The sequence below is a fragment of the Rhinatrema bivittatum genome, chromosome 8 (genome assembly GCF_901001135.1).
Source record: "Rhinatrema bivittatum chromosome 8, aRhiBiv1.1, whole genome shotgun sequence".
In the NCBI taxonomy this organism is placed as follows: domain Eukaryota; kingdom Metazoa; phylum Chordata; class Amphibia; order Gymnophiona; family Rhinatrematidae; genus Rhinatrema; species Rhinatrema bivittatum.
The window spans coordinates 192,894,680-192,913,537 of NC_042622.1; the positions used below are offsets into that span (position 1 = coordinate 192,894,680).

Genomic DNA, 18,858 nt, shown 5'->3' on the forward strand with positions numbered 1-18,858 from the left:
TTCATCAAAGGATTAACTCACATTCGTCCTCCAGTATCTAAACCTCCAGTTCCATGGAACCTCAACATAGTTCTGGAACAGCTCATGCTTTCCCCATTTGAACCCATGGACTTGGCACACATAAAATACCTCACATGGAAAGTGGTATTCCTGGTTGCAATAACATCAGCATGAAGAGTTAGTGAGTTACAGGCCTTGGTTCATTACCCTCCATATTTGCAATTTCATCACCAGAAGGTAGTTCTCCGAACTCACCCATCCTTCCTACCGAAAGTGGTTACTCAATTCCATCTCAATCAGACCATGGAATTACCCACCTTTTTCCCTACACCTCATGCAAATGTTAGGGAAAAACTACTGCACACACTAGATTGTAAAAGAGCTTTAGCACACTTCAAAGAAAGAATAAACTCGGACTCCCGTATTTCTCAACTCTTTGTCTCCTTTGATCCGAAGGCACCTGGATTCCCAGTGGCTAAACGCACCATCTCCAGCTGGATAGTACAGTGCATCAAATTCTGCTATGATAAACAGAATTTACAATTACATTCTACTCCTAAAGCTCACCAAGTCAGAGCAGTAGCAACCTCTCCTTGGCACACCTTAAGAATGTACAACCCATAGACATTTGCAAGGCAGCTACATGGTCATCGCTTCATACCTTCACATCTCACCACTGCCTTGATCAACAAGCAGCCACTGATGCGAAGATAGGGCAAGCAATACTGCAATCTCTATCCTCCTGTCCACAGTGACTGCCACACTGTCAAAGATCACATACAAACATATATATCATAAACAACGTGATCGGGAGCTTGGGACTCCCATGACAGCATGGCTAATTCAGCCCTGCTATCGACGGGAAAAAGCAAGTTTGCTTACCATAAACGATGTTTCCGTAGATAGCAGGATGAATTAGCCATGCTGACCCACCCTCCTCCCTGGCAGTCACCAAGTCTTCGAGGACACTAGGCTTAATCACAGACTGAGAAGATTCAGTTACTTTCCTGCGCGGGAACACACGCGCAGCCGCAGAGAGCAAAGCTCTGTTCTCTGCTTTGACAAGCTCCTCCTCCCGGGCCTGATTGACAGATCCCATGACAGCATGGCTAATTCATCCTGCTATCTACGGAAATATCGTTTACGGTAAGAAAACTTGCTTATATGCCATACTGGGTCAGACCAAGGGCCCATCAAGCCCAGCATCCTGTTTCCAACAGTGGCCAATCCAAGTCACAAGTACCCAAACAATAAATAAATCTCAAGCTACTACTGCTTATGAATTAATAGCAGTTTATGGATTTTTCCTCTAGGAACTTATCCAACATTTTTTAAACCCAGTTACACTAACTGCTGTAACCACATCCTCTGGCAATGAATTCCAGAGCTTAACTATGTGCTGAGTGAAAAATAATTTTCTTTGATTTGTTTTAAATGAGCTACTTGCTAACTTATTGGAGAGCCCCCTGGTCCTTCTATTATCTGAGACAGTAAATAACTGATTTACTTGTAAAAGTCATTTCATGATTTTGTAGACTTCTATCATATCCCCCCTCAGTTGTCTCTTCTCCAAACCAATCAGCCCTAACTTCTTTAGCCTTATCTCATAGGGCAGCTGTTCCATGCCCCTTATCATTTTGGTCGCCCTTCTCTGCTGGATAACTAACGCGCATTGGATTTGATAGATCTAATCCACATGCACTGTTTTCCCAACCCGGCCCGGGACAATGTCTTCTCTCAATCCAGCGAGAAGTACGGGCGCTGTGGCAAGTCATGTGGAGTTTTGTCTGGATTGAAAGAAGGTAGTTTTCAGCCAGATCATCAGTCCACCCAAGTAAATGATTGTTTTCCTGGGTAAATGAGCTTTGAAAAATGTCTTCTGAGCTCATCATTTAACTGTTATTAACAATACATTATTCACATCATGCATAGTCCCTACTCGATGGTTTTTTTATGCTTCAAATACATGTATTTATTTTTTTTTTTACTTTATTTTTTTAAAATAACTCTTCAACATCTCAAGTCAGCAACCCAGTCAGGGTAGCTTTGTGCGTGATAACTCTAAACTCAGCGGGATATTTAAGAACAGACCAATGAAGAAGTCTTGTGAGATATTAAGTCCATCTACCCATTTTCATGCACTTCTGTTTAAGGAGTGTTTTCTTCTGTTACTGACAAGCACATTGCGCTAGGGAAATTTCAAAAGCACCCAAGGCAGCACCAGTGTCCTAATGTAAGAAAGTCTCCGTGGCAAGCAGTTCAAATCGAGGCAACATGAGGACTAAACGTGCACCACATACCACTAAGGGATTTCTAATATGCAGCTGCCAGCTTCTAAACTCATGTCGTCATCTGTAGAGAGAAAACGCCTAAAGGGATTTTGCAAATACAGCATTGGTTAGTGTACGACTGGCAAGATCAGTCTGGGTTCTGCTCGACAGAGCCTTGGCATTAGGAGGACCCTGTACAAGCTTCAAAGTGCAGCAGTGCCTTCCTTGTCCCTGGCGGTACAGCAAGTCCTAGAACTACTGCCTAGTGAACAGATTGCAAAGGATTTATTATGATTAAGCCACGGAGCATGCTGAAGGAGAGGCACCTGGGGTCTCCTAAAATGGCAAACAGGCAATGCAATTACCACACAAAAAATCTGTTATTTAAGACTGTGTCAACCTGCAGCAACTCAATTTTTGTTTTGTTATATTTCTTGTACTTGTCAAGTACCCATTTCTCGTCCATCTTTTGGAATAATTAAAAAAAAAAAAAACAAACAAACAAAAAAAAAAAATCCCACCTCCAAACACTGCCCGGCATGATTAACAAAATAGATACAGGTTGATGAAGATAGATTTTTTTCTAAAACACACGGGGGAAAGGTGGGGGAGGAAGGGGGGGCGGGGGTTTCATTAAGCAAAGACTCCAAGAGAACATAAAAAAAAGTGTGGTGGACAGCTAGTCATAAAAAAAAAATTAATTACAAAACCAATCATGTTGAAAAATTACCCATAACACTATACATCTTAAATGATCATCATCATTCATATTAGGATTCATTTATTTCGCTCCTTAATTCGGAGACGTTTTCCAGAAAATGCTCTCCTGGGTACCCTCTGACCCCACTGCAGTTATGACAGCATGGGCTACCTCTACTAGAGTTCCTGGTGCACTGCCCCAAAATATGGAGGCCATTTTGACATCCTAAGAGCGTGGAGGGCTATCAAATCGCATGTATTTGATATACACCCAAGGAGGGGAATTTCAGCATAATCAGCTTTCTGGTTGCATGGGATCAAGTTCTGCTTCTCAAGAGTTCCCCTCGGGCTCAGGGCCGAAACCACTGTCAGAGTTCTGCCTCCAAGACGTACTGCTAGAAGAGTTTATTTACAGAGGCTTAACATTACCAAACCACATCACCAGACAAGTCCTGAAAACCATTTTTCATAGCCCATTAGCAAAAGCATTTTCATTATGTCACTCAAAATCAATCTGACGTAGACGTACAGCTTGATCATACTGGACTCAAATGATTTCGGCTTAAGCAGCATTCATAATCGCGTTGCCAACCCCACTGAAAAATTACAAGCGTGCTCCCCAGGGAAGCGAGAGGGCTTACACACTGCTGACTCCAAAGCAATTCCCTGAAGGGCAGTGGTGTAAATACGGCCCACGCAGTCCCTGGGGGCACATAATAAAAGGGGGGGGGCCATTTACCGCAGCTCCCGGATCTTCTGAGGTGAGCCCCCACCTCCCACCCCCGCTCCGAGGGCCCTTTCCAAAACTGTCATGTTGGGGGGCCCCCCCCCCCTCTGCCGCAGGGCCAGGCTTATCTTGCAGCAAAAAGCAGTTCAGTTCCTCAGCGAGTCTAAGAACGGGTGCTTGCATATTAATCTGTGTTACAGCGTAGACACAAACCCAATTCAGATGTGTCTAAAGCAGTCTAAAGCCTATAAAACTGGTTGAAAAGCTCCAATGTGGACAATACCTAAGACAGCTAACGCCCAATGCAGCACACCACTGCCCCAGGGGTTAAAGGAGGAGCAAACATAAATAAATAAATAAGCGTTTTTGGTTTTTTTTTGTACAGCGAAGGGTTAAAACAAGCATAAATGAGGAAAGAGCCCATCACTGCACTACCTTCTCCGCCAATGCCTTCAAGCTGTCGAGAAATCTCTGCCAGAAATCCTTGAAGAGCGGGCGGTCGATTTTCTTCAAGCTGTCTTTGGTGCTTGCATCCACGCTGACGTAGAGCTGCGTTACTGGCTCAAGCATTCTTGGGAACAAAGGAGGAAAGATATTTGTTAGTTTCAGTCACTACAAGCAGAGCTTCAGCCTGGCTGACTCTGAAGGCAGCCAGCAGAAAAAAAAAATGTCTTCCAAACTCTACACTGCAAAAAAATCTAGCAGCACAAGTCCTTGCCAGGAAAAAAAATAATGTTCTACAATAATTTACTTATAAACCCATTCATTTGATATATACACATGCATATATTTTTTTATAACTGCTGCTGAGAAAAGAAAGAATAGTGTTATTACTTAATAACAGCTATGCAAAAAAACTTTGCCTTAGGAAATAAATCAGTTTGCACAAGACCATGCACAGAGCACTGGCACAAAAAAACCCCCAAAAAACAGATGATCAGAACCGAGAAGTTAAGATCTCACTCAGTCCATGATGACTGCGCTCAGTCAGAAACAGGGCTAGGATATGGCGTTATATGAGCCTTCATTTGCAACTACTTGTGGAATTTTACTCCTGGTTTATATCCCTTCCCAACTTGTTTGGCCCCCCCCCCCCCCCCCCCCCCCCGCTGCTGCCAACAATCCTCGGCAGAGTCCCATGATTCAGGGCTCTTTCCGGACACCCATAGGTCACAGACACTAAATCTGGCCACTAGGTGTCGCCATTGCACAAGGACCAGGACTCCCTGCCCCACCAAGGAGCTGTGAATGACTCCTCTGCAGCATTCCCAGCCCCAATTATCCCAGGGAGCTGAAGACCTTAGCCAGGAAATCAAACCCAGATCCTTCCACATGGCAGCTTACAGCACTGACATGGAGCCAGCGGGTCGGTCCCTGCCATAGCTTTTAATGTTACCAAGAGAAATGAACAGAAGACATCAAATATTCATACCCCAGAATGGATATTCGGTTTATTGAATTTGTCTCTTGCCTACTTTTAATGCTCTAAGCAAGTTATGGTATAAAATCTATACAATATAATAAATGGCAAATCAATTCCAATAGGCACCAACCTGATAAATCCACCCGACAATTACTAGTATATTACACTGAGGACAAACATAATAGCAGCACAATATCGGGTATGAGAAGTGCACCAAAGAAATAACTAGTTTAAATGTTCTTTTATCAAAGGGCAATCATACACAGCCAAACACATGGAGTATGACTTAAGCTGCTGTCAGATAATAATCGTTCTCTTATTTGGTTTGTTAGTTACTTAGCGTAGCTTCTCATGTGTAATGGAGCACTCAAGCACCTCTCTGTGCGCCAGCAAAAAAAAAAAAAAAAGTTTATCAAGTATAAGAGACCAAAGCTATCCCATGTAAACATGAAAATAAAATGGATATACATTTCTTGCAAATGCAAAAAAGTATGCCTTCTTCACAAAACGATATCCCAGCCCATATCCATATTTAATCCAAAAGGGTGTACGGTGTTTAACTTAAAAATCCAGTGTAGCTGCTTTTCCGTCAACTGTTTAAGTGAAACACAGAAACAGGGCGGCAGAAAGAGTGAACGGCCCACCCAGTCTGCCCACCCTTCTCTGCGAGCAACCCATTTCTATGTTATTTTCATGTGGTCACATTGGACCGCTTTGGCCATTTACTGAAGGTCGCAGCATTTTTACATAATGGACGTTAGCCATCGTATTTTTCAGACTGTCATGCACATCGATTGGTGGTAAGCGTTCAGGGGAGCAGGGAGGTCAGAGGCTGTTTCAGTGTGCGTTCTCTTTCAGAAAAAAAGGACACGCAACGGCCAGGCTGAACACAGGCAGAAGCCTTGGAAGCAGGCGTCATGAGACGCCAGAGCACAGCTGTGGCGGTTGCTACAAGAATTTTCTGTCAGCTTTTGCTGGGGTTTTTTGACCCACAATAGATAAAAGTACTCTTTTCTGCATTTTGAGAAAGCATTTTTTTGTGGTGAATTGTGTGCTAAGTGTGATCCACAGAATGTGACTGAAGTCAAAATACTCTACAACGTTTTTTGGGGTTTTTTTGCTGGCGTACAGAGAGGTGCTTCTGAGTGCTGCATTACACATGAGAAGCTAAACTAATGAAATAAAACCAAATAAGAGGGCCATGAGTATATGACAGCGGCTTAAATCATACTCAATGTGTTTGACTGCATATAAGACTGCCCTTTGATAAAAGAACATTTAAAATAGTGATTTCTTTGGTGCACTTGTTACACCTGACTGTACTACTATTATTTTTTTCCACGATTTAATATACAACATAATAAAACCATACAAATCTTTAAAAAACATTCAACAATCATATACAAACTTACTAAACTACATAAATAAGAACACAAAGATAAAATAATATGATTAACAAAAAAACTATTTAACTAACACCTAGTTTCCTTACTATATGGGGGTCTTTAAGATCATGAGAGGTCTTGAACGAGTAGATGTGACTCGGTTATTTACACTTTCGAATAATAGAAGGACTAGGGGGCATTCCATGAAGTTAGCAAGTAGCACATTTAAGACTAATCGGAGAAAATTCTTTTTCACTCAACGCACAATAAAGCTCTGGAATTTGTTGCCAGAGGATGTGGTTAGTTCAGTTAGTGTAGCTGGGTTCAAAAAAGGTTTGGATAAGTTCTTGGAGGAGAAGTCCATTAATGGCTATTAATCAATTATACTTAGGGACTAGCCACTGCTATTAATTGCATCAGTAGCATGGGATCTTCTTAGTGTTTGGGTAATTGCCAGGTTCTTGTGGCCTGGTTTTGGCCTCTGTTGGAAACAGGATGCTGGGCTTGATGGACCCTTGGTCTGACCCAGCATGGCAATTTCTTATGTTCTTATTTTCTTTACAGGCAGAGAAATATATGTTGCAAAAGTCAGAGTAACAGACAGTGGCTCATATTTTGAGATGTCTCCAGATTCAGGGCTCAGTGCTGTATGACTAAGCACAAAACCACATGTACTGTACATGCCACTTTGTACCAGACAAGGAAAATGCATGATTAATGGTAGCATCAATCTACGCACATCAAACGTCCTCACTACACTATGCACAGGCCAGTACAAACTTCTGCTCTGTCAGCTGTATCAGTCAATTTAAACCATGTACACTAAATAAAAAGACAACCTTCAATGTGCTTTAGCGCATGAAGTAATAAGGGCTTATAACTGTAAATTACAGACCAAAGGAACCCTGATTATATTGCGGTGGTGTCAAGTCTACAGTGATTACCTGATCTATTGACTACTTTTATTTAACTGCACTAAGCACAAACAAGAAACCTGAATTTTATACAGGAGCTACTGACATGGCTAAAAACAGAAAAAGTCAAGTAATGAGAAATGGATCAAGGCTCGAGCAGTACAAGTATTTCCAGGCTTAAAATACCAGGCCAGTGGCAGCGTTATGTACGTTCATGCGGAGGTCCTCGGTTTGACTCTCTGGGAAAGAGGGAGGGAGGAGAGAGTCCTCACGCAATGTCAACAGCTGGTGGCTAGATTTAGGGCCGCTAACTGCGGGCCCTCAGCAGATCTCTGATGCATTTAGAATACATTATATCTGGGCTTCCAAGATGATCTTTTGAAACACCCTCCACAACTTATGTAGACTTTTAACCTTTGCAACTGCTCCTTACAGTTTCCTTCTAATTTCCTCATTATATCATAGTCTCCCCCTTTTTAAAAATGAAATGCTACTGGGGTTGAGCCTTTTTGGGTTCATTCTACCATGACCCTTTGCAAAGTCCCGAGTTCCACTGAACTCTATCTAAAGTAGCTCTACCTCTCGTTGGTTCTAGGACCAGCCGCTTCATGACATGGTCATTTATGGCATCTAGAAACTCATCTTCTCTAGCATGCCCTGATGACACATTCACCTAAATCACTATAGGGATAACTGAAATGTCTGCATTTCCAATTTTAATAGCCTATCTAATCTCTGTTAGCATTTCATAGCCTGATCAGGTAGGACAGTGGTAAACCCTGCTGCTATTCTCTTCCCCATCGTGCATGTCATTTCTAGTCATAGATATTCTAGATTGCAATCTGTTTTCTGCAGAACTTTTATCCTACTGAACCTCTATGACATCCTTAGCATATAGTGCCAGCCCCTTCCACTAGTTCAAACTGTTCTATCTCATCTATTTTGTACCCATTGTTCCATTAGTTATCCTCTTTTCACCAGATCTGAGACACCTACTATGTTTGTATCTTCATTTACTGCCATACATTCTGTCTGATCTTTTGTTTTAAGACTTCTGGCATTTGCACAAAGGAATACAAAGAATACATTTAGGTGTCTATATGCCATTTTGTACAGGCTCACTGTAATATTCCTTTACTCAGTTACTGCAAAGTGCAAATAACTTATGATTAATAAGTTTGGGTACTGTGACATTAGGCAATCTGTTGTCAGTCGGGTGATCATGTCACAGGAAGCAAGGACAGATTGTGTTTCATACACCATTTTTTGCTCTGCAGCAAATGAAAGTGTGATCTTTAAAAAAAAACCAAAAAAAAAAAACCAGGCAATTCCAGGACCTGTAAATCATAGAACAGTCAGCACATATGCAACCCCAGAAGTACCATTTTAACACAGTTTAGTCCACCAAAGACAGACTGGCAGTGTTTTGGTTCTATCCAGCCCCCCCAGACAAGGAATGAATAGACTTACAGGCCTGCTATGCTTCATGAAATCAGAATGATTAAGGGGCTGATGCACTAAAGAATTTTTTCTATTTTGCATCTATAACACAAATGATAGTGCATCAGGGCCCTCAAGTCAATCCCCAAGTCCAACACTGGCTCAGCCTATCCTTCACGACCTAAAGAAACCTGAATAAGGAGGTCCACTGATATTCTCACAACAATAACCAATGAAAAAGCCTGATGGTACCTACACCAAGTCTACCCCATCCCCAAATACTTTCTGAGAAAACATTTGATCATTCTGGCTAAATCTTCTACCATCACGAAATGTAATTTTGGAGAAGCCTCTTATTTGTTCTACCCATGTGTATCTTGTAAGCTCCTCAGAGGAGAGAAAAATCTCTAATTTCAGCGACAACCCCTGGCCAGAGACCAGGCACCAGATCTCCTTTCACAACTCTGCAGTCATAGGCCCTATTTCCGGTCATTACAGAATGGTCTGTTCCTCAGCTCATTCCCAGCTGTGTACAACACGGAGAGCAGATGACCTTACCCAGGGATTGAACCAAAGATCTTCCGCATGGCAGTGCGCAGCGCTTACCACCTGAGCCAGCAGTCAGCCCGTCTCTCAGGTATTTATGTACCATGCTGTGCATATCTGGTAGTCTATATCAATGATTAATAGTAGGAATATAATTTTAAATTGTTCATTTTTAAATTAGTCACTTACTGTTATTTAAACAGAGAAATTTTGTGTAAAAAGCTATCAAGGTAATTATAACTTTTACAAGTGTAAAAAAAAAAAAAAAAGCCAGCCTACGGTTATGTTATGAAATCACAGACAAGTACTTTTTGCTGAAATATAAGCACCGTCACATTGCAGGGAAAACAGTTTTACACCATAGGTGGTCAAATCAGAGCTCAACTGGTGGCTGAAGTGGGATACGATCCTGAGCGCCTGAGAGCCATGGAATCTAAACACGCACACAATGCAAACCAGTGCTGAAAGGGTCACAGGACGCAAGAGGAATCAGTTACCACCTCCTGACGCAAAACTGTGGCCAAAGGACAAAAATCAAGGAGGAGCTAGGACCAGCCACAGGGGCAAACGCCCGGTCAGAAAGTATACACAGCTAAAAATTAAACTCCCAACGCGTCCCTGGCCGGGATGAACCTGGAGCCACCCCAGCCCCGCTGTCACCCACTTTCTAAATCTGAAAGAGGCTTTCTCCGTGGGTAAACACTGGCTTACCTGCAGAGAACCCCTTTAAAAACCGCTCCCTCCCCCCGCCGAAGGGCCAAACAGATTTGGGTATTTTCATGGCAAAAGAAAAATAAAGTTGCAGGACTGCTTTGCAAGTCCATTGGGATGCACAGAAATAAAGGTCAAACAGACAAGGTGCAGGAGACACCTTTTCAGTGGCCTAAACTTAACATATTAACCATCAATGTACTGAGAGAGTCCAACAAAAAGACCTCACCTACAGCTGGCTTGCTTGACCTTTACCTCTATGTAATTAAGTATGATACCGAGGAACTTAAATTATAATGAACGGTATTAAAGTATCTTTGGAAATAAATACAATTCTTTAAAGCAGCATCACCGAGTCATTTGCTCAAGAGACCGCCTTGTCCATTTTCTTGGCTCTAGCCCTCCCCCCCACCTCTATTGGTCTTTTATTTATTCCATTAGCCGGCGAGGAACAGGAAAGATGAGGGACGCTATCATTAAAGTCAGACTGCAGAGCTTACGCATCGGCTGTTCAAGCTCCCAGGCGGGCCCAAAAATCCCCTCTAGCACTAGGATCTCTGGGTACGCATGGACACACCACCTAGGGCTCAGGTTACTCACATGCAACTGGGGAGCAAACGCACCTCACACTGCTGTGCTTGTCCTTCACACGCACAACAGGCGTTGTGGTAAGAAGCACGGACATCAGGTGCGGGGGGGCTGCAGAGACGTTTCTTAAAGCGTTATGGCTGTACAGCTGTCTTGTAAAACCAAATCCTTTTTGATCCGGTTTTTTTCAGCAGCTCTCAGGTATACCTAATGAGGATTTTAATTTTTTTTTTTTTGTTTAATCATTTTAAGGAAGGAAGTGGAAAACCAGAAACATATTGACATTTGATTTTACATCGGCTTCCGACTGAAGTAGCTAACAAGAAGTTCCACACGGAAGTAACGGGGCCTGCTTTCCGAGACCCGGGCACACACATCCACGTGCATACGTGGATCAAAAAAAAAAAACAAAACAACCTTTTGGGACTCCCTGATGTGTACTGGTGTGGCTGGGCCATTAAACATATACATTATGAGAGGGGAGGTTGGTCACGGATGGACACATACACACAGACACTGTGACCTCATATGAATTCTTTTCTTTTAGAAAGTAGGAAAAAATAAATAAAACAGAGGCTTTGGAGCCTAGCAAGGGCCGGATGAGAAGAATCAGAGACAGGAAACAAAAGATGGGCTGAGCCAGACGCCCAGGTGAGCCAGAGTTCTTTCTCTGGTCACAGAAATCGGAAATGACAAAGACTAACGGGATGACTTTACATCTTGTATTCTGACATTTTGTATTGTCCCCTGCGCTTTGGGTGATTTCAGTTGAGACCAGGGAAGCAGTTAGTACATGGGATAGTGACTGCACGTTTTTCAGGTAATGTGGGCAGATGCCTTAAAGAGGCAAAAGTGATGCCATCCGGCATTACTGGCCATATCGGCTTTTCTTTTACTTGAAACCCATGTCGGCGTAATCTGTTTGGCTGGCTGTGATAACCAAGATAACTTTATTATTAACGATACGATAGTGGCACGTGGACAGAGCCTTTCGCCATAAGGTGCTCTGCTTGCTGTGAATTAGGACAGGCAAACCTCCTGTGGCTGGTACTAAATTTACCATTTATTTTGCTGCAGGTTTAAAGAGATAATGAGAGTCGGCTTCAAGTCAGTTCATGTCGAATATCAATTTCATTGAAGTGGTTCAAATCTATCTGCAAATATTCCCACATGTGAAGGCTTCAAGACAATCAGCACCAAGTGGAATCTGTGAACGTTTGTATCAGAACTAAAGCCACAGATTCAAAATTTAACCTAGGCTACGAACGGCCAAGGCAGCGCCACGGCCCATTCTTGTTTCAAAACGATTACCTGATTCCCCTTTCCTACCTGAGCGCAGATTTTATCCGGACTGGCTCACTCACTTCCCATGTAAAGCAGAGGGATGCCTTCCCTACGCAGTCACAAAAAGCAGATTAGCTAGCTTTGCGCTCTACGAAAATGTTACCCAAGAACTGGAGTCAGACTCCTAAGGTTTGCTTCAGTTAAACGCCACGGTAGTTACAATGTAGACTGTGCAAACAACAAGTAGATTTCTAGGTCTCTGCTGCCATTCATATTAGAGCAAATATATACATACAATTATTTCAGTAATTAATATGTCCAGCAGTGACACCACACAGATATTGTGGCAGATCCCTCACCTCGGGAATCAAATTGGCCTAGCCTAATTATTAGGTCAAGATCAGTGCCCTGATTATGCTGCCCTGGTCTCATAACCTTGCAAGCTAAACAAAATATTTTGCTTTTTAAGTCTATCACAAGACCCTTTCCTGAAAGCAAAGCAAATCTAGGCAGATAACATAACTGCTTACATACTTTTCAAGATAGGGTTTAACTAGCGACACCATGCAACACAATAATAAGTGACCTAGAGAACGGCTGCAGATAAAGACCAAATTAGTCCACTCAATCTGCCCAGCAAGTTTTTTTTTTTTTTTAGGGTAGTAGGAATTACCACTCCGTGCAGGTTACCCCCAAGCCTTCTTTTAAGGGTTGCAGCAACTGCTGCTCCATTCTATCCACTCCTCAAACCTTCTGTTAAGGAAAATAGCAGTGGCTGTTCTGTGCAGGCTACCCCTTAGAAAACATGTAACCTTTAGCTGCAATAGAAAGGTTACCCCATTTCCTCATTTCCATTCTCTAGCCAGCAGGGATCCTCTGCGTTTGTTCCATGCCCTTTTTTAATTCCGTTGCCGTTCTCGTCTTCACCACCTCTTCTGGGGTGGGCACTCCATGCATCCACCACCCTTTCCGTGAAGAAATATTTCCTGATATCGTTCCCGAGTCTCCCCACCCCCCGCTCGGAGTTTCAGAAACAGTGTCAGGAAATGTAATTGTGAATTTTGCTTTCTCACTGAACACGAGCAGTGTGTCGAATTTTAAATAAAATCTCATTTGTGCAGTAAATGTACTATGGAGCAGCCTCAAGCGTGCAGCCCAAAATATTGGGCGACAAATTCTCTGGCTAAGCATGAATAAAAAAAAAAAAAAAATGAAGCAAAGTTAGCCTTTCAATGCAGATGACAAGTTCTTTATTTTTAATGGCAGAACATCCCCCTCATTTATAGACCCCTGCAGCCCAGAGGGCAGGCCCAGCACATCCTCCCCGGCCTGAAGGAGGGAAGTTGGTTCCAGGACCCAGGGGTGGCTCAAGACAAACTGCTGCCCGAGGTGAAGGATGAGACTGCGCTCCCCCGCGGCACAGCTCAAATCATCAAGAGGGCCCAGGGTGGGGGATCTCTTTGTGGTCTGGCCCTTTCCATGATTTGAAATGCCGCAGAAGGCGGAAAGCAGGGGTTCCAGAGGAGTTCCCAGAGGAGTGGCAGATAAGAGTGGCAGTGATAATATTTCTAGGAAGCTGGCAACCCTGCCACACTCCCAGGAGCCCTCAGACCTGCCTGCCACCTTTTCCCCAGCATCTGCCCCCTGGAGGAGATGGGCGGGCGGCGAGGAGCTGTGTGTGGCGCACTCTCTGGGCACTCCAAGGGTGTTAGGTGCCCTGAGCGATCCTTACAGTCTTGCAACTCCCCTCCTCCTGGCTCTCACCACACACAATTAAAAATGATGCATTTTATAACAGATTTTACATGAAAAAGGACCTGCAAAGCTTAGTTTTCTGAAGTAAAAATATCACAACAACATGTTTATTATTTTTCACATGCACTGCTATGGTGCCAACCACAGCGGTGCATGCAGAAAAGACACTTGGAGCCCATATGGTATTTGTCATATTGTAAAGCATGTTGAGTGTGGGCTTGGCCCTCAGAAAGCCATAAGTAAATTCAATTATAATATAGTAAAGCTCTCATCCCAAAACAGCACTAATTGCCAGCATGCACACAGTAACAACCCTACCTATGAAAAGACAATACTGCAAATATTACACCAGGCCCTAGAACTCCAATACACATCGCATTAGGAAAACAGAACAAGCTAAACTGCTAAGATCCTTATTCAGAAACTATACACATCTAAAGAAACTGCGCAGAAACCTCACCTCGATCACACATGCAGAATACAGACATTCACCAAATATACAACAAAGTGATCATAAAGTATAGACAGACACGTGCAGACAAAAACTGAACTGGAAACCACAAGAAGCAAAGACTTTGCAGTGCAGCAATGGAAAAACAGAATCAACACCCTTCCTCATAAAACATAATAATAAAATCAAGAAATGTTACACGGCAATCATAATAGTAAAAACATATTACTAAAAAAGAATACATATTTCACATCAGCTGACAAATAGATCATCAATCATAACATCAACTTTTTTAAAAGTTCTGAAAAAACAATAAAATATTTCAAAACATCAGACACTTTAAACACCACCCAATAAGAATAAAAAAAATGACATGCTCTCCATACCTGGGAACTTTGATTTCCTGTCACCTTGAGATTGTTGTGGATTAGTGGGGGAAGAGGGCTGCACACAAACGTTGTCTGCTCTCAAATTCACATATGTACATTATTTCTCTCTCTCACACACACACAGGCTCACACTCTCTGATTTTTCCTCTCTCTCTCACACACACACAGGCTCACACTCTCTGATGTTTCCCCTCTCTCTCTCTCACACACACACACACACAGGCTCACACTCTCTGATGTTTCCTCTCTCTCTCACACACACAGGCTCACACACTCTGATGTTTCCTCTCTCTCTCTCACACACACACACACACACACACACACACACACACACACACAGGCTCACACACTCTGATGTTTCCTCTCTCTCTCTCACACACACACACACACACACACACACAGGCTCACACTCTCTGATGTTTCCTCTCTCTCTCACACACACACACAGGCTCACACTCTCTGATGTTTCCTCTCTCTCTCACACACACACAGGCTCACACTCTCTGATGTTTCCTCTCTCTCTCTCACACACACACACACACAGGCTCACACACTCTGATGTTTCCTCTCTCTCTCACACACACACACACACACACACAGGCTCACACACTCTGATGTTTCCTCTCTCTCTCTCACACACACACACACACACACACACACACAGGCTCACACTCTCTGATGTTTCCTCTCTCTCTCTCACACACGCACACAGGCTTGCACTCTCTCAGATGTTTCCTCTCTCACACTCTCTTCTCCCCCTCTGGAGCTCACAAGCAGCAGTTTCCACCTTCCGCTCACACAGCCAATCAGACTCCTCTTTCTTCCTGAGGTGCGGGCTGATGCAGCCCCTGCTCCTTTCTGCTGGCCACACGTGCCAGCACTACTCCTACCCCTTATGGCTGCAGCGGTTGTGCCTCCTCCTTTCCACCTGTGCAAGCCCATACAATATAATTTCCTTTATCGGGCTCACCCAGGCAGGAAGAACAAGGAGGCACAATAGTCACAGTCCTGACACAGCAGTGCTGCCCCCAAAACTGAAGCGTCGTAGGTAGCCCTGTACTCTATCCCACACATACACTCCCTTATATTCCTGCTCCCTCTCTAATTCCCACCCTTTCCCATCTTTCCCTCTCACTCACCTCTTCTCCTCATGCACATCCCCTTTCCTTTCCTCCCCTCTTACAGGCACTTCTTTACCTTCTTTTCTCACTCAGCCCCCTTTCCCTTCACTCTCCTCTCACCCCCTTTTCCTCCCCTCAGTTCATTCACTCCTCTCTTCTCACCTCCTCCACCTCTCACCCCTTCCTGCTCATTCACCCCTTCCACCCTCTCTTACCTCCTCATCCTTCCCCTCTCTTTCAACCCCCCCCCCCCCCCAATCTTTCCCCCTCAGGCCCTTCCCTCCCGCTCAACCCACTTCCTTTGCTCCTCCTGTAGAGGTCTTCTTTTTCTTTATATCGGTGGGGTGCAAACCCCATCGACATAACATCATTGACAACACCAAGGGTGGTGGGAACCCTGCGAGAATGAGGCTCCTCTGCAGGGCCAGCAGGGGGAATGGGAACCCCCGCAGGTGTGTAATCAAGCTGAGCCGTGCAAGGTTCTTCTGCAGACCCACCGGGGGGGGGGGGGGGGAGGGGTAACTACTGCAGACGCATCATTAATCTGCGCCACCTTGAGGCTCCTCTGCAGGCCCGCAGAGGGTGGGAATTTGCTGAGTGTCACCCTTGGGGCTCTTCTTCTAGTTTGCGGGTTCTAAACCTAGCGGGTTCTTGTCTTGTTGCAAGGTGGGGTGGTCGCCACAGGAACGTTTTGCGGGGGCATGTTTTGCTGCTCCCAAAATGTTGCCGCCTGAGGAGGTCACCTCAACATGCCTCATGATAGAACCGCCCCAGCCAAGACCCTCTCTCGGCACCCTTCTATAGCCAGCATGGGGAAAGCTTGCACAGTGGCTTCCTGTGCTATATCTCGTCAATCAGTATTAAAGGGCCTCAACGTAACAACTTTCAGAAGCACTGAAAAATCCGCTAGAAAATTTAAAAAAAAAAAAAAAAAAAAAAAGCTAAACTTGCTCAGTTTCATATTCTTTTCTATACCATAATCATGAGCTGCAAGAGACAAGTTTGGTCATTGACTTTTTGTTTCTCTGAGTGGCTGCTTGCTCAGAATGTGGGACGCTCTGAATATTTTTCATAGGCCTTTTGAAAAAGGCCCGAGAAGGTGCCCGCAGGTCTTGTGCAGATTATGCGCATAGTCATCAATATAACACAAACACTGAAGGTGACGGCAGATGAGAACCACAAAGCCCAATCTCCTTTCTGTTATAATAAAACAGAACCCCCACTGATCTCTGGCTTTCCCTTGATAACCCCCTTCTTCACCACCCCTGTAGGAGGCTGCTCCATGCATCCATGCAGCCTTTCCAGGAAGAAGTACTTTCTAAACTATTTTCTCCACCACATCCCCCTTAATTAAAATTTCAACTCACTTTTCTCCCCCCCCCCCCCCCCAACTAGTTTTGCTTGCAAACATCTGCAGGACATCAAGCCTATGTCGCTCTGTCGGGACATTTGGTTTGTATCTTCCTTTTTTAGGAGGGTAGAGAGGCGCTGCTTGTAAGGCATGTGAGGCTCTCACCTAATCTCCTGGGGGAACTGTGCATTTGTCACCAGGAAGCTGGAGATTCTGTGCCGGTGCAGCAGTTTTAAGAATCTGTTGATCTCGGGGTACATGATTGGCTCTCCAACTAATGACAGAGCACAGTGCTTGACGGTGAGGCCTTCTTCAAAGCGATCCGCCTTCACTCCCGGCACCCCTACAACAATAAAAGAACAGGTCCATTGCCCATGGAGAGGAAAATACAAAAGACATTTCAAACTTAGATCTATAGAGACATTTGGTTGAAAACAAATCTATCAGCCATAATACATGTTCTTGCACCTAAGATAAATTGAAAGCAAAACCCATAATCTTACAGAGGATAATATACAATTTCAGTAGTGCTAAACCTTATGATGCAAAGGTGGCCTTTTTATTTATTTTTTTTATGCCTTTCAGTTAAGAAAAAGCTATAACATGAAAAAAAAAAAGATATTTCTGTTCTACGTGTATGGCAACTCCACTACTTCCATTGTACAGATAACTGTTCATTTTATAAGTTAAAAATCAGTCCTTTTATAGAGGAACCAAAGAGCACAGGAAAAGAAAGAGCTTCTGGTATCATACAGAGTGCCAAGTCTTGTCAAAAATTAATGAATCAATGTGACAGAGGAGCATAATTATAATCATGCGCTCATTATATGACATTGTATCTTGTTTTTATAAATGCAAATTCAGGTCTCTCAACAATACTCTCTCTCTCCAAACAAAGTCTTTGTACTTAGCTTTGGAAGATACTTAATTTTTAAGATGGACCAAAAGTATCAAGTAAAGCAGGTTTCAGACTAGACTTCTCGTGATGTACGGCCACCAGCATTTCAGCACGGTGCCTGTTTCCAGGGTCACACAATGGTGTGCTTTCATTTCCAACTCGAATGCACTTCTCCAAGGATTAAAACATTTTAGTCCACATCTGGAGATGTGAGGTGACTGACACCTGCTTCAAAAATCTCACACACAGAACTTAAAACACATCCTGTCCTCACTATGCAGTAACCAAGCGGATCAAAAAGTGACTTTAGCCAGTAAGCTGAACACATGCAGCTATCAGGGAGTCCTGGTTACATAAGGACTCCACTGCACCTCTGGGTAAGTCAGTCAATTTACCTTCCAGGAACTGGGGAATCACGACCACATGTTCCCCTCCCTCTCTGGGACCCAGCCCACAGATTACACAACCAAAACTGGTAGAGGCACTCCATCACGGAAGTGGCAGCAGGCATACTTCTCAAACATTAAACTGGGGTGTGGTTTAGGACTTTAGCAGACTGAAAAGAGCAGTAAAAATTCAAATTACGAGGACGACATGGAACTCGGGTGCTCGACGCTGCAGGTTCCAGCAAAACGCACGCAGGTCACTGGAGACTTTGGCAATGGCACTGAAATCATTTATTTTTCATGTAATGTCATTTTTAGTAGTCAATTATTATAAAGTTAGCCATGCAGAAAGATTCAACCAAGGACTGCTGCCAATTCCCTTTTTAAAAAATAAAAAATAAAAAAATGTACATGAGGGATGGGGTGAAGAATCAAAGCCACTTGAATGGTGGATACCACCAGAACTCGTTTTACTGAAAATACCAGGACAGGCAAATTTCAGTTTGAAACACTGCCTCGT

General features: G+C 43.6%; 1 protein-coding gene across 1 annotated transcript in view; it reads right to left on the reverse strand.

Moving 5' to 3' along the window:
* The window catches only part of LOC115096939 (S-adenosyl-L-methionine-dependent tRNA 4-demethylwyosine synthase-like), a 279,452-nt gene that overhangs the window by 104,510 nt on the left and 156,084 nt on the right, over positions 1-18,858 (reverse strand). The window contains exons 12-13 of the mRNA XM_029612261.1: positions 17,220-17,397; positions 4,132-4,267 (exon numbers count right to left, since the gene is read on the reverse strand). Of these exons, the coding sequence (XP_029468121.1) occupies positions 4,132-4,267; positions 17,220-17,397 (314 nt within the window). The remainder of the gene's footprint in view (positions 1-4,131; positions 4,268-17,219; positions 17,398-18,858) is intronic.